Here is a 23,224-nt window from a genome sequence, read left to right on the forward strand (position 1 = left end):
TATTTCCCTGGGTTTTTTTGTTTGGTTGGTTAATTTTTGCCTCATATATTCCACAACCTGGAGGTGAAGAAGCTGGAACCACCTACGCCAAAATAATCACAACAAAGATATGATCAGGAGAAAATAAACAAATAAATAAAAGACCAGGAAAGGGGCAGCCAAGGAAAGCAGAAAACTTTTACACAATTACAAGTCTACTTCAGCGAAACATCACAGAAAAAAAGAAAAAGAAAAAAAACCTGTGGCCCCACCCTCACCCACGACAGCAAAGGCTGAGTGGAGCTGAGATTAACATCTAACATCCTCATGAGGCTGTAATGAGGCCTCCTATATCCCGAGTGTGTGGTATCAGAGAATGCCAAGGAAGGAGCTTGGACTTTGACTTTCACTCCTGATAGCTGGTGATGAAGGCCTTCCCTCCTCTTCCCTATGCTAGTGGTGTCCATGTGGGGAGCTGGAACTCCCACCCTTGCCCAGTAGTAATGGGAAGTCTACCCTGGGGGCCAAGTAGGGAACCTGAACTGCTATAGAAGTGACAAGGTGACGCCCCCTCCCCATCTCCTACTGGAATAGAGTTAGAAGAAGTCCGTTAAAAGTAAGTTTAAATAAGATTCAGAGTCTTCTAATGAATAAATGTCCAGACTTAAACCAAAAATCACTAGTCATACCAAGAAACAGGAAAATTCAAAACGGAATGAAAAGAGACAACCTATAGGAGACAACATCAAAATGACAGAGATGTTAAGATCATAAAAACTTTAAGGCATCCATCAAAAGGGAGTTAGGAAAGTTCTTGGAACACATGAAAGAAATAGAAATCCTCAGCAAAGAATAAGAAAACTTCAACAAAGAAAAAGAAGAGAAAAAGAAGAACCAAATGAAAAGTTTAGAACTAAAACTATAATAGCTGAAGAAAAAAGCTGAAGAAAAGAAAGAAAATAGCTGAAGAAAAAAAACTGTAATAGCTGAAGAAAAAAGAAAAAAGAAAAATAGCTGAAGAAAAATTTTAGAACTAAAACTATAATAGCTGAAGAAAAAAGTGGTTGGGCTGAACTGCAGAATGGAGGAGAAGACAAAAAAATCAGTGAACTGAGAGAGGATAACAGAAACTACCCGATCTAAACAACATAGAGAATAGTGATTAGAAGAAAAATAAAGCCTCAAGGCCTTGCGGGACTATAACAAAAGATCTAACTTTGTGTCACTGAAATCCTAGAAAGAGAGAAGAAGGGGTAAGGCTGAAGAAATAATGACTGAAAGCCCTCAAATTTAGCAAAAGACATAAATCTACAGATTGAAGAAGTGGAGATAACACCAAATAGGGTGAACTCAGAGAAATCCATGCTAAGACAAAGTGCAATTAAAGGCTGAAAACAAACAAACAAACAAAAAATGTGGCCAAGGTAGGAAGATCACTTGAGCTCAGGAGTTTGAGAACAGCCTGGGCAACACAGGGAGAACCCGTTTCTACATTTTTTTTTTGTTTTTTAATTAGCTAGACATGGCGGTTCACACTTGTAGTCCCAGCTACTCAGGAGGTTGAGTTGGGAGAACTGCTTGAGCCTGGGAGGTTGAGGCTGCAGTGAACTGTGATCATACCACTGCACGTCAGCCTGGGAAAAAGAGCAACACCCTGTCTCAAAAAAATAAATAAATAAAAAATTTTTTTGAAAGTAGCTAGAGAAAAATGATGTATATCTATAGGGGAAAACGATTCAAATGACAGAGGATTTCTTATCAGAAACCATGGAAAACAGAAGGAAGTGGCACATTGTTTTTCATGTGCTGAAAGAAAAGAGTTGAAACCCAGAATCCCATCCCAGCAAATTAATGCTTCAAAAATAATGGGAAAATCAAGACATTATAAATTGAAGGAAAACAAAATTTGCCATCAGTAGACCTATCCTACAAGAATGGCTAAAGGATGTTCTGTAAACAGTAAGGAAATGATTTATAAAAAGTAGGGCAGGATTGTGGAAGATAAAGAAAGAACCTCGTAAGCAAAAATATGGGAAAACACAATAGATTTTTCTTCTCTTGCATTTTCTAAGTTATGTTTGACAGTTTAAGCTGTCTGATGGGATTAAAATTTTGTTGAGGAAATATCTAAGGCCATTATATTATAAATGTGGGAGAGTAAAGGGATAGAAAGAAAGGTAAGGTTTCCATATTTCACTCAAACTATTAAAATGGCATGATAGATTGTAAAAAGTTACGTATACATAACAGAATACCTAGAGCAATCACTAAAAAAGCTAAAAAGAAGGTATACTCAAAATCATTATAGATAAACCAGAACAGAATTTTAAAAACTGTTCAAGTAAACCACAGGAAGGCAGGAAAAATAAAATAGAAACAAAAACACAGAGAACATAAAGCGAAAAATAAAATGGCATACATAAGCCCTGACATATTAATAATCACGTTAAATGTAAATGGTCTAAATACACCAATTAAAAGACATTGGCAGAGTGAACAAAAAAGCATGACCTAACTACATGCTGTCAACAAAAGCTGCCTACAAATATAACGATATAGGCATTTTGAAAGTAAAAGAATGAAGAAAGATGTGTTATGAAAATGTTAATTAAAGTGAACCAGAAATAGCTGTATTAATATGATAGACTGCAGAGCAGAGAAAATTACCACAGAGAGGCATAATGATAAAAAGGATATTAAAGGGACCAAGAAGACATAGTAATTCTAAAAGTGTTTTAACCACATATAAGAGCTGCAAAATATGTAGAGTAAAAACTGGTAGAACTGAAAGTAATAAACAAATCCACATGCGTAGTTTGAGGAGGCACACCCCTCTCTCAAAAATTTAAAGAACAATTAAACAGAGAATTGGTAATTATATAGAAGACATCAATAACACTGTCAACTAATGGGATTTAATCAAAATTAATAGAACACTCCATTCAACAACAGCAAAATACACATTCTCATCAAGATACCACAGAATGTATACCAAGATCAGGACTACATCCTGGGCCATAAAAGAAACTTCAACAACTTTAAAAGAATTGAAATAATACAATGTGTTTTCTGACCACAGTGGAATCAAACTAGAAATCAGTAACAGAAAGGTAACAGGAAAATCTCCAAACACTTAGAACTGTGTTGTGTTGTTAGAATCTAAGTGGTAAAAGAGAGTCAAAAAGGTAGTCTAAAGGGAAATAAAAATTACATTGAATTGGCAGGGCACGGTGGCTCATGTCTATAATTCCAGCACTTTGGGAGGTTGAGACAAGAGGTTTGCTTGAGCCTATGAGTTCGAAGTAGAAATGAGCTATGATTATGCCTCTGTACTCCAGGCTGGGCAATAGAGTGAGACTCCAGAAATAAAATAGAAATAGAAATCATATCAAAATGTGTGGGATATAGGTAAGTAAAGGAATTAGCACTGTATGCATGCACTTTCTAGAAAAGACAAAGAGGTTTTTTCTTTTACTTTTTCTTTTTTTGTTTTTTGTGGTTTGAGACAGGGTCTTGCTCTGTCACCCAGGCTGGAGTGCAGTGTCACAGTCTTGGCTCACATAAACATCAATCTCCTAGGCTCAAGCAATCCTCCCACCTCAGCCTTCTGAATAGCTGAGACTACAATCATGTGCCACCACACCTGGCCAATTTTTGTACTTTTTGTAGAGATGGGTTTTTGCCATGTGGGCCAGGCTGGTTTTGAACCCTTGACCTCAGGTGATCCGCCCGCCTCAGCCTCCCAAAGTGCTGGGATTACAGGCGTGAGCCACTGCACCCGGTCAAATTTTTTTTTTTTTTTTGGCAGAGTCTTGCTCTGTTGCCCAGGCTAAAGTGCAGTGGTGCAATCTCAGCTCACTGCAACCTCTGCCTCCCAGGTTCAAGTAATTCTCCTGCCTCAGCCTCCCAAGTTGCTAGGATTACAGGTGTACACCACTGTGCACAACTAATTTTTGTATTTTTAGTAAAGACAGCGTTTTGCCATGTTGGCCAGGCTCGTCTCGAGCTCCTAGTGATCCACCTGCCTTGGCCTCCCAAAAGTGCTGGGATTACAGGCGTGAGCCACCATGCCCAACCTGAAGAAAGAAATTTAAAAAGATCTAAGCCAATGGAGAAACATATCAGGTTCATGGATTGGATATCTCAACATAGTAAAAATGTCAGTTTTCCCCAAAGTAATATACAGATTTAATATGATTTCTATCAAAATCCTAGTTATTTTGTAGATTTAGAAGTGATTATTCTAAAATTTATATGGAATGGGAAAGGAATGGGAATAGAACAGTTGTGGAAAAAAGAATAGAATGGGATGAGTCAGTCTACCTAATTTTAGGACTAGTTATACAGTTATAGCAATCAAGACTGTAAGTTACGGATGGAAGGATAAAACAGATAGCTAAATGGAACTGAATAGAATACCCAGAAATAGATCTTTACAAATATGGCTGACGGATTTTTAAAAATAAAAGTGCAAGAGTAATTTTTAAAAATAGACTTTTGCACATACGGTGCAGGAGAAATCAGACATCCATAGGCAAAACAATTAACCTTGACCTAGGCTCACACCTTATTTAAAAAAATGAATTCAAAATAGATCACTGACTTACTTTAAAAACAGAAAACTATAAAACTTTTAGGAAAGAAACATGGGGGAAATCTTTGGAAACTAGGATTAGGAAAAGAGTTATTAAACTCAACTCCGAAAGTATAACTAATAAAGGGAAATATTGATAAGCTAGACTCCTCCAACATTAAAAATGGTCACTCTATGAATGACCTGGGGAAAAGAATAAAGACAGGCTAAAAACTGGAGCAAATATTTGCAAACTACATATTCCATAAAGGACTAGTATGTAGAATATACAAGGAACTCTCAAAATTCAACATTAAAAAAAACAAACAGTCCAATTAGAAAATGGGGAAAAGATATCAAGATAATTTTTTTTCAGAGGATATACAGATAGTACATAAGCCCATGAGAAAATATTCAGCATCATTAGTCATTAGGGAAATGTACATTAAAGCCACAGTGGTTTAATACTATATATATATAGATACTACTATACACATATTAGAATGATTAAAACAAAAATAATAAATAAGGAACAACACCAAATTATGATTAAAACCAGAGAAACTATACCACCCACACATTGCTAGTGGGCACGTAAAGTAAGCCAATAAGGAAAAGGGTCTGGTAGTTCCTTTTTTTTTTGAGACAGAGTCTCATGTGTTCCCCAGACTGGAGTGTAGTGGTGCAATCTTGGCTCACTGCAACCTCCACCTCCTGGGTTCAAGTGATTCTCCTGCCTCAGCCTCCCGAGTAGCTGGGATTACAGGCATGTGCCACCATGCACAGCTAATTTTTTAAACTTTAATAGAGACAGGGGGTTTCACCATATTGGCCAGGTGGGTCTCAAACTCCTGACTTCAAGTGATTCACCCACTTCAGCCCCCCAAAGCGTTGGGATTACAGGCATGAACCACCATGCCAGGCTGGTAGTTTCTTAAAAATTAAACATGCCACTACTATACAATCCAGCAATTGTACCCCTTGGCATTTATCTTAGAGAAATGAAGACTTACATTCACACAAAAACTTGTAAACATATGTTCATAGTGGCTTTCTTTGTAATATCCATATACTGAAGACAACACAGATGTAAAACCCACTTGTCGTACATCCATACCATGGAATAATATTCAGTCAAAAAGTGGAATGAACTATTTATTCATGCAACAACATAGATGAATCTCCAGAGAATATGCTAACTAAAAAAGTCATCCACCAAAGGTAATATACTGATTGATTCCATTTATATAACATTCTTGAAACTAAAAAATCATAGCAATGAACAGCAGATTAGTGGTTGCCATGAATTAAGAGGGAGGTGGGAACAGGAGGGAGGTAGATGTGCTATGAAGGGCATTATGAGGGACTTTTTAGTGATGGAACTGTATCTTGACTATATTTCTGTCAATATCCTGGTTGTGATATTGTACTAAAGTTTTGCAAGATGTTACCATTGGGGTAAACTGGGTAAAGTGTAAAAGAGATTTCTCTGTTACCTCTTAAAATTACATGTGAATCTATAAGTATCTCAAATTAAAAATCTTAATTTACCCACCAAGTTATTTCATGGATATTGACAAACTGATTCTAAAGCTTCCATAGAGAGGCAAAAGACCCAGAATAGCCAATATCATACAGAGGGAGAATGAAGTTAGTGAACTGACACTACCAGACTTCAAGCCTACAAAGCCACAGCAATTGAGACAGTGTGGTACTGGTGAAAGAATAGACAAATGGGTCAATGTAAGACAATAGAGAGCCTAGAAATAGACTCACACAAATATAGTTAACTGATCTTCAACAAAGGAGCAAAGGCAGTTCAATGATGAAAGGAGAGTCTTTTCAACAAGTGGTGCGGGAACATCCAGACATCCATATGCAAAAAATTGAATCTAGGGACAGACCTTACACTTTTCCCAAAAATTAACACAAAATGAATCTTCTAGAAGACATGAATCTTCTATAAATTAACACAAAATGAAACTTCTAGGTGACAACATAAGAGATAATCTAGATGGCCTTGATTTTGGCAATTGATTTTGGCAACCAATGGAATGGTCCATGAAAGAAAGAATTAATAAGCTGACTTCATTAAAATTAAAAATGCTGCTTGAATCATCTCATACGTTCTGCATGAAGAAAAAGAAGTCTGTTCTGTGAAGGACAAGAGGATGAGAAGACAAGCTGCAGGCTACAACAAAATATTTACAGAAGACGTATCTGATAAAGGTCTGTTGTCCAAAATATACAAAGAGCTCTTAAAACTCAATAATAAGAAAAAGAACAACATGATTAATAAATCAGCAAAAGATTTCAACAGACACCTGACCAAAGAAGATATACAGATGGCAGATAAGCACGTGAAAAGACGTCCAAAATCATATGCCATTAGCAAATTACAACAACAATGAAGTGTCTCCGTACCCCTGGCTTCAAGTGATTCTCCTGCCTCAACCTCCCTAAGTGCTGGGATTACAGGCATGAGCCACCATCCCCAGCACAATGAGATGTCATGCATAACTATTAGAACCACTAACATCCAAAACACCACCACCACCAAAAGCTGTTGAGGATGTAGAACAACAGGAACTCGCGTTCATTGCTAATGAGAGTGCAAAATGGTACAGCCATGTTGGAAGACATTTTGGTAGTGTCTTACAAAACCTAACAGACTCTTACCGTGTGATCCAACAATCAGGCTCCTGGGTATTTACACGAATGACTCGAAAACTCCCATCCAAACAAAAAGTTACACATAGTTTATAGCAGTTGTATTCATAATTGTCAAAACTTGGAATCAACCAAGTCCTTCAGTAGGTGAATAGATAACCTGTGGTATAATGAAATAGTATTAACTAATAAAAAGAAATCAGCCATAAATCCACAAAAATAAAGAAAGGAGACATTAAATATATATTACCAAGTAAAAGAAGCCAGTCAGAAAAGGCTACATATTGTGTGATTCTGGATAAAATAGGCAAAGCTATGGGGACAATAAAAAGTCAGCTGGACATGTGGCTCAGCCCACCTGTAATATCAGCACAAAAAAAGGCAGAAGGATCTTTTGAGCCCAGGAGTTTGAGACCATCCTGGGCTCAAAAAAAAAAAAAAAAAAAAAAAAAAAGTCACACGTGGTGGTACATGCATGCATGCTGTGGTCCCAGCTACTCAGGAAGCTGAGGTGGGAGGATCATCTGAGCCTGGGATGTTGGGGCTGCAGTGAGGCATGATCACACCACCGCACTTCAGCCTGGGTGACATAGTGAGACCCTGTCTCAAAAAATAATAATAAATATTTTAAAGTTACCCACGAATGACGGTGCACACCTGTAGTCTCAGCTGCACAGGAGAAGGAGGTGGGAGAATGCTTGAGCCCAGGAGTTTGAGGCTGCAGTGAACTACGATTGTGCCAATGCCTGGGCAAGAGTGAGATTATGAATCTAAAACAGGAAATAAAACAAAACAAACAAAAAACTCCCAAACAAACAAAAGATAATGATATCCAGGGGTTTGGTGAGAGGCAGGACACTGCAGAGCACAAGGGATTTTTATGGCAGTGAAACTATTGTCTTTGGTACCATAATGGTGAATATACGTCATTAAGTATTGTCAAACCCATAGTGTACAACACCAAGAGTGAAGCCCAGTGTGAACTATGGACTTTAGGTACTAACGACGTGTCAATGTCGGCTCATCAAAATCAAATGCACCACTCTGGTGCAGGATGTCGATGACAGTGGAGGCTGTGAGTGTGTGGGGGGAGCGGGTATGCGGGAACTCTTTGTACTTTCCACTCAGCTTTGCTGTTAACCTAAAACTGCTCTAAAAAATAGTCTATTTAAAAAGTAAAGTAGACTGGTTGGCTGGGCACGGTGGATCATGCCTGTAATCCCAGCACTTTGGGAGGCTGAGGCGGGCAGATACCTTGAGTCCAGGAGTTCAAGACCAGCCTGGGCAACATGATAAAACCCCATCTCTATTAAAAGTATGTTTTTATTGGCCGGGCATAGTGGCTTATGCATGTATTCCCAGTACTTTCGGAGGCTGAGGTGGGAGGATCACGTGAGGTCAGGAGTTTGAGACCAGCCTAGCCAACATGGTGAAATCCCATCTTGATACTAAAAATACAAAAACTAGCTGGGTGTGGTGGTCAGCACCTGTAATCCCAGCTACTTGGGAGGCTGAGGCAGGAGAATTGCTTGAATCCGGGAGCCAAGATCGTGCCATTGCTCTCCAGTCTGGGTGACAGAGCGAGACTCCATTTAAAAAAAAAACAAAAAAAAAAAAAACAGTTTTTAATTATAGAAAAAGGGAAAAAGGTAGACTGGTTATGGAATTACAGGGCATCTTTTTAATCCCTTGGAAGAAAAGTTTTACTCCCTCATTAGACATGACTCTTCAAATGCGCTTTGAAATCTGTGAGATTGCTTTCTCTAATTTGCATACAATCAACAATAAATACATAAGGAGGTAATAACAGTACTAATCAATACCAAATCTCAAAGAAATTTGGAGATTATATGATTCAGTGTTTGTCAAACTTTTGCACATATTGGTCTTTTAAAAAAATATAAAATCATAAATGGAACTTAGTAAACGAAAGAGACGAAGGTGAGGGCCCCCTGTCTGAAAGTAGGGGTAGAATGGGCAGCCTGAAGCCCACCAGCTTGGCTCCCCTTTGCCTCAGGGGACACCTGGAATGCATTTCCATGACTTGGAGGCCACTGGTTTGACCTGAGGTTCTCACTTTACTGAGAAAAATGTGTCTTGTTTGAGGTTACCCATCTGATTGGTTGAAATCAGGTCTATGGAATCTCAGGTCAGACTCTTTTCCATTCTGCTTTACCCTGATTGATTTGGGGGCATTCTCAGGCTAACAAATGTTGGAAGACAAACTGGGACTCAGGTGTCAGAGGTGGTGGAAGATAATAAAGAGACAAAGGAAAGGAGACTAGAAGGAAGATAGTCAAATTCTGTGCAATACACAGACTGGAGTCTGAATGGGGTAAAGAAACCCACAGGGGTCAGAATTCATAAAATCTGTCTCTGTCGGAAGCCCAAGTTCTAAGAGAAGTTCATCTTGGACCTGAAGCAGGGTAGACTCAAGTGGATAAAGACTTTCCCAGATAACTGCAGGGAAGTAGCACCTGGACTTGCCATATGTTGGCCCACTGTGTCTGCAGCACCTAGGACAGTAGCTGGCATGTAGTAAGTGAGTAACAAATATTGGGTGACAGAGCGAGACTCCGTCTCAAAAAAAAAAAAAAAAAATTTTATATATATATATATTCTGTTAAGATATTACTTATCTTTTTTTTTTTTTGAGATGGAGTTTTGCTCCTGTTGCCCAGGCTGGAGTGCAATGGTGCGATCTCAGCTCACCGCAACCTCGGCCTCCCAGGTTCAATGCCAGCCTGGGCAACGTGGCAAAACCCTGTCTCTACAAGAAATACCCAATTAGTTGGGCATGTTGGCACATGCCAGTAGTCACAGCTACTCTGGAGGCTGAAGTGGGAGAATCACTTGAGCCTGGGAAGCAGAGGTTGCAGTGAGCCGAGATCCTGCCACTGCACTCCAGCCTGGGCGATAAAGTGAGACGCTGTCTCAAAATATTTATTTCCTAATAAATACACCCATTCACCAAAGATATATATTAAAATACATAATATATAAAACATACAACACATAATACATAATTTATATTATATACTATATATAATTTTTATTATATATTACATATAACATATTATATATGATATATATTGAATTTTTGTAATGTATGTTTTAATATATATTATAAATCTATATTAAAATATATATGATATATAATATATATATTGGAGTGAATAAATGCCTCATTAAACTTTAAAATTCTGTCTATGAGGACACTACTACCCATACCCTCAGGAAAATAATTCTGGCCTTTTATAGTTGCGTGAAAAACTTCTCTTCTTTAAATGGTTGTATGTGAACTACTAATCCTGTCTTTGTTTAAAATTGTAATATTTTGGCTGGGCGTGGTGGCTCATGCCTGTAATCCCAGCACTTTGGGAGGCTGAGGCAGGTGGATCACCTGAGGTTGGCAGTTCCAGACCAGCCTGACCAACATGGAGAAACCCCGTCTCTTCTAAAAATACAAAATTAGTCGAGCATGGTGGTGCATGCCTGGAATCCCAGCTACTCAAGAGGCTGAAGCAGGAGAATCACTTGAACCCAGGAGGTGGAGGTTGCGAGAGCCAAAAAGAAATTGTAATATTTTGTAGATCATGAGTTTTTCCCTTAATTTTTTTATTTAAAATATTCTGTAGGCCGGGCGCGGTGGCTCACGCCTGCAATCCCAGCACTTTGGGGGGCCAAGACGAGCGGATCACGAGGTCAGGAGATCGAGACCATCCTGGCGAACACAGTGAAACCCTGTCTCTACTAAAAAATACAAAAAACTAGCCGGGCGAGGTGGCGGGCGCCTGTAGTCCCAGCTACTCGCGAGGCTGAGACAGGAGAATGGCGTGCACTCGGGTGGCGGAGCGAGGCTGAGACAGGAGAATGGCGTGCACTCGGGTGGCGGAGCTTGCAGTGAGCTGAGATCCGGCCACTGCACTCCAGCCTGGGCAACAGAGCGAGACTCCGTCTCAAAAAAAAAAAAAAAAAAAAAATTATATATAAATATATATATATATATATTCTGTTAAGATATTACTTATCTTTTTTTTTTTTTTTTGAGACGGAGTTTTGCTCCTGTTGCCCAGGCTGGAGTGCAATGGTGCGATCTCAGCTCACCGCAACCTCAGCCTCCCAGGTTCAAGCAATTCTCCCGCGTGAGCCTCCCAAAGTGCTGGGATTACAGGTATAAGCCACTGCGCCCAGCCAATATTATTTATCTTGATTACTGAGTTTGCTCCTCCTTAATTTTGTACATGAGGCATGTTCCTTTCACACCTCCACCTAGTCTTGATCCTGATGTGAAGCTACACTGAAAGCAGGTAGCTCACATTTGTACACACACCATTAAGGAGAATTTTTTTCTTCTTTCTTTTGCTTTTGCTCAAATCTGTCTTCGAACAAAAATATATTCAACATTGGCCATGTGTGAGGTAATTCCAGGGATTGTTAAGGGGATGCCCAGGTAAGTCAGGAACTTAGCTACGGTCATAGAAATAATACATGAGAATAATTACAACTTCAGCTAGAGGAGTGCTGTAAGAAGTAAAGGAAAGAGGCCTTGAGTGGGTGAGAGGTAACTTTTATTTGGGTGAACTCAGAGAAACCTTTTGGAGATGACCACCTTTGAGATGGATCTTAAGGAGGGAACTTAAATGGATTGGATGCAGCCCAGATCCTTTAGGGAGTGTATAGAAAATCAATCAATCAATGAATCAATAAAATGGGTATTTTTTGTTGTTGTCGAGACGGAGTCTTGCTCTGTTGCCCAGGCTGGAGTGCAATGGTGCGATCTCAGCTCACTGCAACATCCGCCTCCTGGGTTCAAGTGATTCTCCTGCCTCAGGCTCCCGAGTAGCTGGGATTACAGGCTTACATAATCACGCCTGGCTAATTTTTGCATTTTTAGTAGACACAGGGCTTCCCCATGTTGGCCAGGCTGATCTCGAACTTCTGACCTTAAGTGATCCACTTGCCTCAGCCTCCCAAACTGCTGGGATTACAAGTGTGAGCCACCACACCCGGCCGTAATGGGTATATTTTGTGATAATTTAAAGAACAGGTATGATGATGGCATGGCTATTTTTTTTCCTCTGGTGAAATTCCACATAATGTAATTGTAGATTTTAACAGTGACAGCTACAACAAATAATCCAAAATGGCTTACCTGCCTTTTTGTAGGATTACAAATTCATTTTAGGTTCTTCAGCCTGCAAGTGATAACTGACAATGTCTCTCAGCAGGACCCAATATGTGAGACAAAAATCTTTCTCACAGGAAGTTTAAGCTGGGGATTATTTCCAAATGCCAGGGTTGCTGCTTCCCCCTTCTGGTAAGAAAAAATGTTGTAGGCAAAGCAAACCACAAGCGCTCTCCCCACCCGTGTGTGCTGCACACAGATCTGGATTGTTGACATTGTTAGTGATAAGGTCATTAGCACCCATGAAGTAACAACAACAACAAAATAGTGATTAGGAATTGAAACTATACTGCAGACCGCAGGAAAAAAAAAAAATTAGTAATGTTTCTCATCCAAAGTGCATCATTAAGGCCGGGGATGGTGGCTCATGCCTATAATCCCAGCACTTTGGGAGGCCAAGGTGGGTGGATCACCTGAAGTGAGGAGTTTGAGACCAGCCTGGACAACATGGTGAAACCCCATTTCTACAAAAGTAAAAAAATTAGCTGGACGTGGTGGCGGGCATCTATAGTCCCAGCTACTCGGGAGGCTGAGGCAGGAGAATCACTTGAACCTGAGAGGCAGAGGCTGCAGTGAGCAGAGAGCACACCACTGCACAGCAGCCTGGGTGACAGAGTAAGAGTCTGTCTTTAAAAAAAAAAAATGCATCGTTAAAACTGTATACAGCATATGAGCTTACAAAAATCAGGAAGAAGCAGGGAGTGGAGATGAAATTTTTATTTTCTTTTTTCCTTTCCTTTTCTTTTTTTTTTTTTTTTTGAGACGGAGTTTCACTTTTGTTGCCCAGGCTGGAGTGCAATTGTGCGATCTTGGCTCACTGCAAACTTTGCTTCCCGGGTTCAAGTGATTCTCCTGCCTCAGCCTCCTGAGTAGCTGGGATTACAGATGTGTGCCACCATGTCTGGCTAATTTTGTATTTTTAGTAGAGATGGGGTTTCTCCATGTTGATCAGGCTGGTCTCAAACTCCTGACCTCAGGTGATCTGCCTACCTCGGCCTCCCAAAGTGTTGGGATTACAGGGGTGAGCCACCGTGCCCAGCCTTTTTTTTTTTTTTTTTTTTTTTTTTTTTTTTGGCAGAGTTTCACTCTGTTGCTTAGGTTGAAGTAGAGTGGCACTATCACGGCTCAAGCAATCCTCCCACATCAGCCTCCCAAGTAACTGGGACCCCAGGTGCATGCCAGCTTGCCCAGCTTGGAGATAAAAATTTTTACTTGCTGTCTTCCAATTATTCTGCCTGGGCTGATCAGCAAGCCAAAGATACAATGTAGCTGACTAACAGACGCTCAGAGATTATTACCTATAAACCTGTCTACCAATGACAGAGGTAGTAAGGCCAACAAAATTAACAAGTTGCTGCAACAGTTGGACTTCTAAAAGCATAAATAAACAAATAAAAGGAATTTTGACCCTTACCGGGCATCAAATACAAAAATTAACCCCCAAAGGATCATAGACCTAAATGTAAAACTTAAAATTAGAAAACTTGTAGAAGAAAACAGAGGAAAAATCTTTGTGGCTTTGAGTTAGGCAAAGATTCTTGGAAAGGACACAAAAAGTATGAACCATGAAAGAAAATAATTGATAAACTGGTCATCATCAAAAAGAAAAAACTCTGCTTGCTGAAAGACACTTAAAAAATGAAATGATGAACCACAGACTAGGAGAAAATATTTGTAAAAGACATATCTGATCAAGGACTTATACCTTGTGTGTATTTGTGTGTGTGCCCTTACAATTCAATAGTAAGAAAACATGCCAATTTAAAAATTGGGCAAAACTTTTGAACAGACAGTTCACCAAAGAAAAGATACATATGACCAGTAAACATGAAATATACCTAACACGAAAGAAATGCAAATTAAAATCATTATACAGATATTAGAATAGCAAAAAGTAAAAATTAAAAGGATAATACCAAGTGCAGATTGAGGGCAATTATACCTCCTACAGATTGCTGAGAAATGAAAAATAAGCAGCCTCTTTAGAAAACTGCTTGGCAGTTTCTCATATAATTAAATATATAATTATTATAAGATCCAGCAATTGTATCACTATGCTGTTATCCAAAAGAAATGAAAACATATGTCCATACAATTGACTTGCATGGGAATGTTTATAGTAGTTTTGCTAATAATCACCTCAAACTGAAATAACCCAAATGTCTATTAACCAGTGAATGGATACATGAATTACAGAACATTCATACAATGGAATATTCCTTATCTGTAAAAAGGAACAAAGTATTATACATTGAACAACATTGATGGACTTCAAAAGTATTATGCTAGGTGAAAGGAACCAGATACCAAAGACTGCATACTTTCTAATTTCATTTATATGACATTCTGGAAAAGGTAAAACTATATGAACAGAAATCAGATCAGTGGTTACTAGAGGATGGGGATAAAGCGAAGGAATCAAATAAAAAAAAAAGCATTGTTTGGGGTGATGAAATATTCTACATCTTAATCTGGGCGGTAGTGGTTTTATGCCAGTGTGTATTTATCAAAACTCACATAACTATTCATCTAGAGTTAATTTTATTCTATGTGAAGTATCCCTCAATAAACCTAAATTTTAAAAAATCAATAGGGTGGAAACTAAAAATTTCTGCTTGCCATTTAGGTTCAAATGATAGCAATGTTTTTTATAATGTGCCAAGATCCTAAGGGAGGCAAGAAGTCGGTTACCGTGCGTCTTTGCCCATTTCTACCCTTTCATCTCCCCCACTCTTTCTTTCTTTGCTCACTAGTTAGGGAGCACACAGGCTCCCTTCCTGTCTCTAATTCAGAAAGCTCATGGCAGCCCCACGCTCTTTGCATTTGCTGTCTCCCAGATCTCTGCACAATTCCCTCCTTCATATCTTGTTTCCAGAGTTAACCTTCTGTGAGAGGCTACCCTGACCACCCTCTGTAAAGTAGCCATCCCCCAACCCACATCACTATCACATTAATCTCTATTATACTTTCCCCCATAGCCCTTGTCACTATTCGAAGTTTTTACTTGTTTGCATACTCCTTGTCTGTGTCTCTCTAGAACACCTTCTAGAGAGAACACCTTTTCCTTGTCTTTTTTTTTTTTTTTTTTTTTTTTTTTTTTTTTTTTTTTGAGACGGAGTCTCGCTCTGTCACCCAGGCTGGAGTGCAGTGGCGTGATCTCAGTTCACTGCACGCTCCGCCTCCCGGGTTCACGCCATTCTCCTGCTTCAGCCTCCTGAGTAGCTGGAACTACAGGCGTCCGTCACCACGCGCGGCTAATTTTTTTGTATTTTTAGTAGAGACAGGGTTTCACCTGTATCAGCCAGGATGGTCTCGATCTTCTGACCTCGTGATGCGCCCGCCTCGGCCTCCCAAAGTGCTGGGATTACAGGCGTGAGCCACTGTGTCCGGCCGTGAGAACACCTTTTTCAAAGGCCCCACTGGCTTTTGTCTGTCTTTTTAGACTTCCAGACCAGTGCCAGCACAACAGATACACAACACATATTTATTCAATGAGCATATTCCTTGTTAAGCTGCAGTAGGCATCTTTAAGGAATAAGCTTTCCATCGAGATTCTGCAAATATAGTCACATAATTAAATGTTTAACACACATCATATTGTCACTAGCCCTTCTCATGATATGCACTTCATATCCATTATTCATTTGAAGTTTATTGGAAAGAACACTACATTGATAGTCAAGAGTCCAAGATTCTAGCCTTCATTCTGCTACTAACTGTTAAGACACTGCACCTTTGGGCCCAGTAATTCTATTTCTAGAAATTTGTTCTAAAGAACAAAATTGGACACATGCACAAACATATATGCACTGGGATGCTCCTCATCCTGTGTAGTTATACTGGCTAAAATTGGGAGAAACGTAATTTAACACAATGAGGCTTTGGCTAAAGAGACTGTGGTATAACCACCAAAGCCACACTATGAATTTATTTGAAAGTGATGATTGTATTCATTTCATTCCTTATTCAATAAACGCTCATTGAGTATTTGCCAATTTCAACCACTCTTGTATGTAAGTTCAAACACAACAGCAGTAAATGAAACAAAGGTCCCATGCTCATAAAACTGATATTTCTGATGGATAAGAAAGGCAATAAAATACATAAATACACTATATAAGATGATTTCAGATGATGAGAGGGTCTATGAAAAAAAGATAATACATAGAAAGGGTTTCAGGGGCATTTCCCAACAGAAAGATTGGGGATGCGCTATTTTGTATAGAGTAGTGTAACCCCAGAAGAACTCTTTGAGGTCACATTTGACCAGAAACCTGAATGAAATGAGGAAATGAAGCCGGGTGCGGTGGCTCACATCTATAATCCCAGTACTTTGGGAGGCCGAGGCGGGCGGATCACAAGGTCAGGAGATCGAGACCATCCTGGCGAACACGGTGAAACCCCATCTTTACTAAAAATACAAAAAAAAAAAAAAAAAAGGGGGGGGAGAGAAATAAGGAAATGAGACGTGTGAATATCTATGGAAAGAGTTCCAGGCAAAGGCATCTGCCCCCAAGACCGGGATGTACTTGGCAATTTTGTAGGGCCTATTATATAGGCCGGGGGAGGATGTCAGATTTTATTCTAAAAGTAGTAGAAAGCGTTGGAAGATTTTGAATAGAAGAGCGTTAAGACTGGTTTTATATTTTAAGAAGGTGTGGTAAATAGACTAAGGCAGGACAAAAATCAAAGAAATCCAGATGAGAGATAATGGCAGCATGGCATAGGACCATACCAGTGGGGACGGTGGTCAGTCATATTTGGAACTTTATTTACTTATTTTTAAATAGAGCTAATGCAAAAGGCTGGTATGGTAGTTTCGGTGGGGTATGGGAGAAAGGAGAAAAAGGTGTTTCCTTAGATTGAACATTTGCAATTGAGTAAAGTGCAACGGGGTAAAGATGTCTGTCACCACTGGATATGAGGGTCTGAAGTGCAGAGGAAACGGTGTTCCAGGGCCTGCATGTATCTGGGTGATATCTGACTGAGAAGTGGTTGGAGAACTGAGTCCTGGGGCAATCCAAATAATCAAATGTGCCAAATGCTGCTGACAGAGGGAGTAAAATGAGGACTGGGAACAAGCATTGGAAGTCATGGGTGCAGGACATATTGGGGTCGGCAGTGAGGATGAATTTCTTCAGGAAATAAATTTATATGTGTGGGGGAATTAAAATGGGAGAGGCCGGGCTAGGTGGTTCACGCCCGTAATTCCAGCACTTTGGGTGGCCAAGGCGGGTGGATCACTGTAGGTCAGGAGCTCGAGACCAGCCTCACCAACATGGTGAAACCCTGTCTCTACTAAAAATACAAAAAAAGGAAAAAAAAAAAAAAAATTAGCTGGGTGTGGTGGCACATGCCTGTAATCTCAGCTACTTGAGAGGCTGAGGCACACGAATCGCTTGAACCCCGGCGACAGAGGTTGCAGCGAGCCGAAATCGCGCCACTGCACTCCAGCCTGGGCGAAAGAGACTCCGTCTCAAAGAAAATAATAAATAAATAAAATAAAATAAACCAACAAAAAACCCTGCATATCTGTATTTTCGAATTGTATGTAAGATGTCTTCATTGTATGGGTTAAATTAAAAAAGAAAAGACAAAAGGAATGGAACTACCAGCTGCGACTGTCAGCAGAAGAGTTGTAATGCGGGCAGCGGGTGGAACACACGCAGGTGCACTAGCAAGTGCGCCTTTGCTAGGTTTTCTTTGGGAGGTTATTTTCGCGTCATAAATGTCTAAATTCATGGAAGTCTTACAAGAGCATGTTACACATTAAAATATAAGATTGTTTCCAGTCAATAAGGGGTCTATAAAAAATAAAGCAATAAGATGTCTTGTTTAATTTTATGCCTTAAAGAAACGAAGAAATAACCCTCAGCTACTACTTCTAAGTCAGTAAAAGGGGTGGGAATGGGAGGAGTCGAATATACGCAGGCGCAATAGCGAGCGATCGGTCTGAGGCGGATCTAGAATCTCGTTGAAGGACAGCTCCTACAGCCAATCAAGGACAGAGTCGGTGGCTTCTTCCAGGAGGAGACCGGAAATTGGTTTCGGCTGCAGAGGCGGAAGGCGGCTACCAGTGTAAAGCCAGAGTTGAGGTGAGTGGGCGGCAACGGCTTGGGGCCCCCCGCGTGTGTGCGTTTTTTTTCTTCCGGACCCCGCGGTTTCCTCTGTGCTGGGCTGGGAACTGGGGAGGCATGGAGGAGTTCGGCCTCCGAAGACGCTCTCTCGTCTTTCTGTCCCGAGTCTCTCCGAGAGCGCGGCCTCCCCGCGGCTCGTGGAGGTCTCGGGATGGACAGCCTGGAGGAGGGGGCTCTTAGCGCTGCAGTCCCAGGGCTTCCTCCGTGTGGGGACGCCGAGCCGGAGTGGAGGTTGGAAGACCTGGTATCTAGTCCCCTCGCCGCTGTTTTTCTAAGCTGTGTGGCCTTGGGCGAGTTATTTGCCTTTTCTGGCTCTTTGTAACGTGAGAGTAGCCCTCCCTGCCCTTCCTTCTTCTGGAAGCAGGTGTGAAACAGCTGAGATACGGGGGCAGGCGAGGGCGGTAGATCCCAACCAAGCCTAATCGTCAGGTCCATCTGGAGAGGTTTTTAAAGCGACATACCAGGGCCCATTCACAGTGGACAGAATGAATCAAATCTTTGGGGCTGGGACCCTGGAATATCTGTCGTCTTCTGGTGAGGCGCCTTCTCTCGCAGAACAGACACTAGATGTTGGAGCTTGAGTCTAAGAACCAGTTATGATGCTTGGCTCTGGTTTTATTAAAATAAGACCTCCATCGCCTTTGAAAAGTTCCATCTAGAGAGACAGTAGAGAAAAATATAATTTTTGTAATATGCAAGTTCTAATTGTACAATTAGATGCTTCACGGCTTAGAGACATAAGAGAGCTTGCCCTTTGGAGCTAAAGGGACCTGGGGTAAGAATTCCTGTTGTACCATTTATTAACTTTTTGATCTGGGGCAACACTTCCCCTCATTGAGACTTGGGATCTTCACCTCTAAAATGAAATTGATAGTAGAACTTAATTCATGGGACCCTGTGGTGGCTCACGCCTGTAATCCCAGCATTTTGGGAGGCCGAGGTGGGCGGATCACTTGAGGTCGGGAGTTCCAGACCAGCCTGGCCAACATGGTGAAAACCTGTCTTTACCAGGAAATAAAAAATTAGCTGGGCATGGTGGCACACACTTGTAGTCCCTAGCTACTCAGGAGGGTCATGCAGGTGAATCCCTTGAACCCGGGAGGCAGAGGTTGCGGTGAGCCCTGATGGTACCACTACCCTCCAGCGTGGGAGACAGATTGAGACCTTGTCTCAAAAAACAAAACAAACAACCTTAATTCATAGAATTGTTATGAAGATTATGTTAGAGAGGCCATAAAACAACAGTATCTGTCACATAGTTGGCCTTAGGAAAATGACAACCTAAGTACAGGAATGCACATCGTGTAGGAAAGTACAGAGCAGCACTCATCACCTAAAAAGGTTTGAGTGGAAGGAAACGTAAGGTGTCAAAAATTGTGTTTTGAAGTACCAGATCAATGTTAATTCCTTGATTTTGGTAATTGTGCTGTGGGTAGAAGAAAACATTCTTGTCCTGGGAAAACACATTGAAGTATTCAGGGGTGAAGGAATGAGAAACCAATAAAGCAAATGAAGGAAAATGTTAACATTTGGAGAATCTGAGTGAAGAATATAAAGTGTTCTTTGTATATTTATGCACTTTTTCTGTAATCTGAATTTATGTTAAAAGTTTTAAAATGTTGGCTGGATGTGGTGGCTCACACCTGTAGTCCCAGCACTTTGGGAGGCCAAGGCAGGAGGATTGCTTGACCTCAGGAGTTCAAAACCAGCCGGAGTAACATGGCAAAACTCTGTCTTTACAAAATATACAAAAATTAGCTGGGCGTGGTGACATATGCCTCGTACTCCCAGCTGCTTGGGAGGTTGAGGTGGGAGGATCGCTTGAGCCTGGGAGGTCGAGGCTGCATCATCCTATGCACTACTGTGGCATAGTGGAAACTCAGGGCTGCACCACGCTTGCCCTTAGTACCTCACGAATTCTAAGTATAATATTGCTTCTAATAGAATACTTGCCCCACCTGATGTTAGAGGGTGTTATATCTTGAAACTTTGATAATACCAGTGTAAAGGAGCACTTCAGAATCTTCTCATTGGATGGTATATCTAGGCTTAAGGTAGAGTAAGTAGAGGTTATTATGGCCGTAGAAGATACTGGGTTTGAACCTGGGGTTTGAAATTTCTGTGATAGTTGTAGGGAAGTTAATGTGTCCATACAGGTCGGGCGCGGTGGCTCACACCTGTAATCCCAGCACTTTGGGAGGCCAGGGTGGGCGGATCACCTGAGCTGGGGAATTAAGAGACCAACCTGGACAACATGGCGAAATCCTGTCTCTACTAAAAATACAAAAATTAGCTGGGCATGGTGGCAGGCGTCTCTAATCCCAGCTACTTGGGAGGCTGAGGCAGGAGAATTGCTTGAGCCCAAGAGGCGGAGGTTGCAGTGAGCTGAGATCGCACCACTGCACTCCAGCCTGGGCATGAGAGCAAGACTCCGTCTCAAAAAAAAAAAAAAAAAAAAAAAAAGTTAATGTGTCCATATAAAATTGCATAGTTTACTGTGACAAAAAGGATATGGAACTGAATCATTTCATTCAGGAACTTTGGATAATACCATGTGTTTAGGATTTAGCAGTGTTAATTTTGTCAGTGTTTATGAGAGATACAAGTAAGTGTTTGCTATTGGAAATCAATCTGTAACGTAAAGCAAAAGTGATTGTGATATGAGATTGGGAGACAACATGTGTAGTTTGGTTATGGAGGAGTGGAGAAATGGGGGCATAAATGGTGAGGGGCATGGAATCCAGAAGATTTTCTTGTTTTTTTTTGAGACCGATTCTCGCTCTGTCGCCCAGGCTGGAGTGCAGTGGTGCAGTCTCGGCTCACTGCAAGCTCCGCCTCTTGGGTTCACACCATTCTCCTGCCTCAGCCTCCTGAGTAACTGGGACTACAGGCACCTGCCACCATGCCCGGCTAATTTTTTTTGTATTTTAGTAGAGTCGGAGTTTCACCCTGTTAGCCAGGATGGTCTCGATCTCCTGACCTTGTGATCCGCCTGCCTTGGCCTCCCAAAGTGCTGGGATTACAGGTGTGAGCCATCGCGCCCGGTGGAAGATTTTCTTTAGAGATCAGAAGATGCTACAGATTTTTTTATGCTGATGAAATTATTAGGGAGAGAATGGAAAAGAATGGTTGAGAATATAATGCCTACTTAGAAAATATGGCAAACTTTCCCTATCATAAATGTTAGTTTTAGAAACCAAGGAGATCATCTTGTCTTGGACCCCAAACTCCTGGAAGAAAAGGAAGAAAATATTCTGTCTGTAGTTATGAAATGTAACAGGTTTGTTTTGTGGCTCTAATAAATCTTTGGTCTGTGTCCATAGGTTCTTGATAGTCCACAATGGGTGAACCACAGCAAGTAAGTGCACTTCCACCACCTCCAATGCAATATATCAAGGAATATACAGATGAAAATATTCAAGAAGGCTTAGCTCCCAAGCCTCCCCCTCCAATAAAAGATAGTTACATGATGTTTGGCAATCAGTTCCAATGCGATGATCTTATCATCCGCCCTTTGGAAAGTCAGGGCATCGAACGGCTTCATCCTATGCAGTTTGATCACAAGAAAGAACTGAGAAAACTTAATATGTCTATCCTTATTAATTTCTTGGACCTTTTAGATATTTTAATAAGGAGCCCTGGGAGTATAAAACGAGAAGAGAAACTAGAAGATCTCAAGCTGCTTTTTGTACACGTGCATCATCTTATAAATGAATACCGACCCCACCAAGCAAGAGAGACCTTGAGAGTCATGATGGAGGTCCAGAAACGTCAACGGCTTGAAACAGCTGAGAGGTTTCAAAAGCACCTAGAACGAGTAATTGAAATGATTCAGAATTGCTTGGCTTCTTTGCCTGATGATTTGCCTCATTCAGAAGCAGGAATGAGAGTAAAAACTGAACCAATGGATGCTGATGATAGCAACAATTGTACTGGACAGAATGAACAAAGAGAAAATTCAGGTCATAGGAGAGATCAGATTATAGAGAAAGATGCTGCCTTGTGTGTCCTAATTGATGAAATGAATGAAAGACCATGAAAGATGTTTATCTTTCTTTTTTTCCTTTTGATAAATAGCCTCATATATTAGTTTATTTTCTTTTGGACAGTCTTAAGAGAGGTTTCACTAAAAATGTAAACAGCTTTAATCTTGACTCCAACTTTTTCAATTATGAGATGTCATAGGCAGTAATTTCACTGTATAACAAGCATAGAGAAATGAGTACCTCTGCACTAAGAATAATAACTTTAAAAAACAAAGTGTTCACCGCTGTTGTATGGGACATTCCTATGTTTTGGAGTTGCAGTAAAACTTTGATGATAACCTCAGTAACAGCAAAAGTTTTCGTCTTTGAAAAGGGGATTTATCATTTGCTTTAAGAATGATAGAGGAATAATGGATATCAATCTATAAATGTAAAAGTATGGTATCTTTAAACTTATGCCATTAAAAATTTTGCTTAAGCTGCAAAAGGTAGTATAACATGTTAATAGAGAGGAGCCCAGAAGAATTATAAAACAGAAACTTTATTTTTTCCTCATGACTGCTCCTGTAAACCCACTAACTCAGTCTTTTCTCCCTATCCTGAATGGACTCTTGCAGGCAAGTCCCATGAATTGTTTTTTTCTCCAGTCACTCAGGTAATAAGTCCTTTGGCCATTTTAAGTTACAGACAT

General features: G+C 40.5%; 1 protein-coding gene across 3 annotated transcripts; it reads left to right on the top strand.

The window, feature by feature from the left end:
- Nucleotides 1-18,408: 18,408 nt before the first annotated feature.
- On the top strand, nt 18,409-23,020 carry MED7 (mediator complex subunit 7). Of its 3 annotated transcripts, none has more exons than XM_008015135.3 (2): nt 18,409-18,505; nt 21,871-23,020. In XM_008015135.3, the coding sequence occupies exon 2, from the start codon at nt 21,888-21,890 to the stop codon at nt 22,584-22,586; it is 699 nt and encodes a 232-aa protein (XP_008013326.1). In that variant the 5' UTR covers nt 18,409-18,505; nt 21,871-21,887; the 3' UTR covers nt 22,587-23,020. The 3 variants fall into 3 exon arrangements, with proteins under 3 accessions (XP_008013326.1, XP_037861484.1, XP_037861490.1); XM_038005556.2 differs by lacking the exon at nt 18,409-18,505 and adding an exon at nt 18,537-18,778; XM_038005562.2 differs by lacking the exon at nt 18,409-18,505 and adding an exon at nt 19,275-19,322.
- The last annotated feature ends 204 nt before the right edge of the window (nt 23,021-23,224 follow it).

Source organism: Chlorocebus sabaeus, chromosome 23 (genome assembly GCF_047675955.1).
Source record: "Chlorocebus sabaeus isolate Y175 chromosome 23, mChlSab1.0.hap1, whole genome shotgun sequence".
Taxonomy (NCBI): Eukaryota; Metazoa; Chordata; class Mammalia; order Primates; family Cercopithecidae; genus Chlorocebus; species Chlorocebus sabaeus.

Bases quoted from the DNA above. Each gene is read 5' to 3' on its own strand.
- MED7 (XM_008015135.3), top strand. From the start codon at position 21,888: ATGGGTGAACCACAGCAAGTAAGTGCACTTCCACCACCTCCAATGCAA.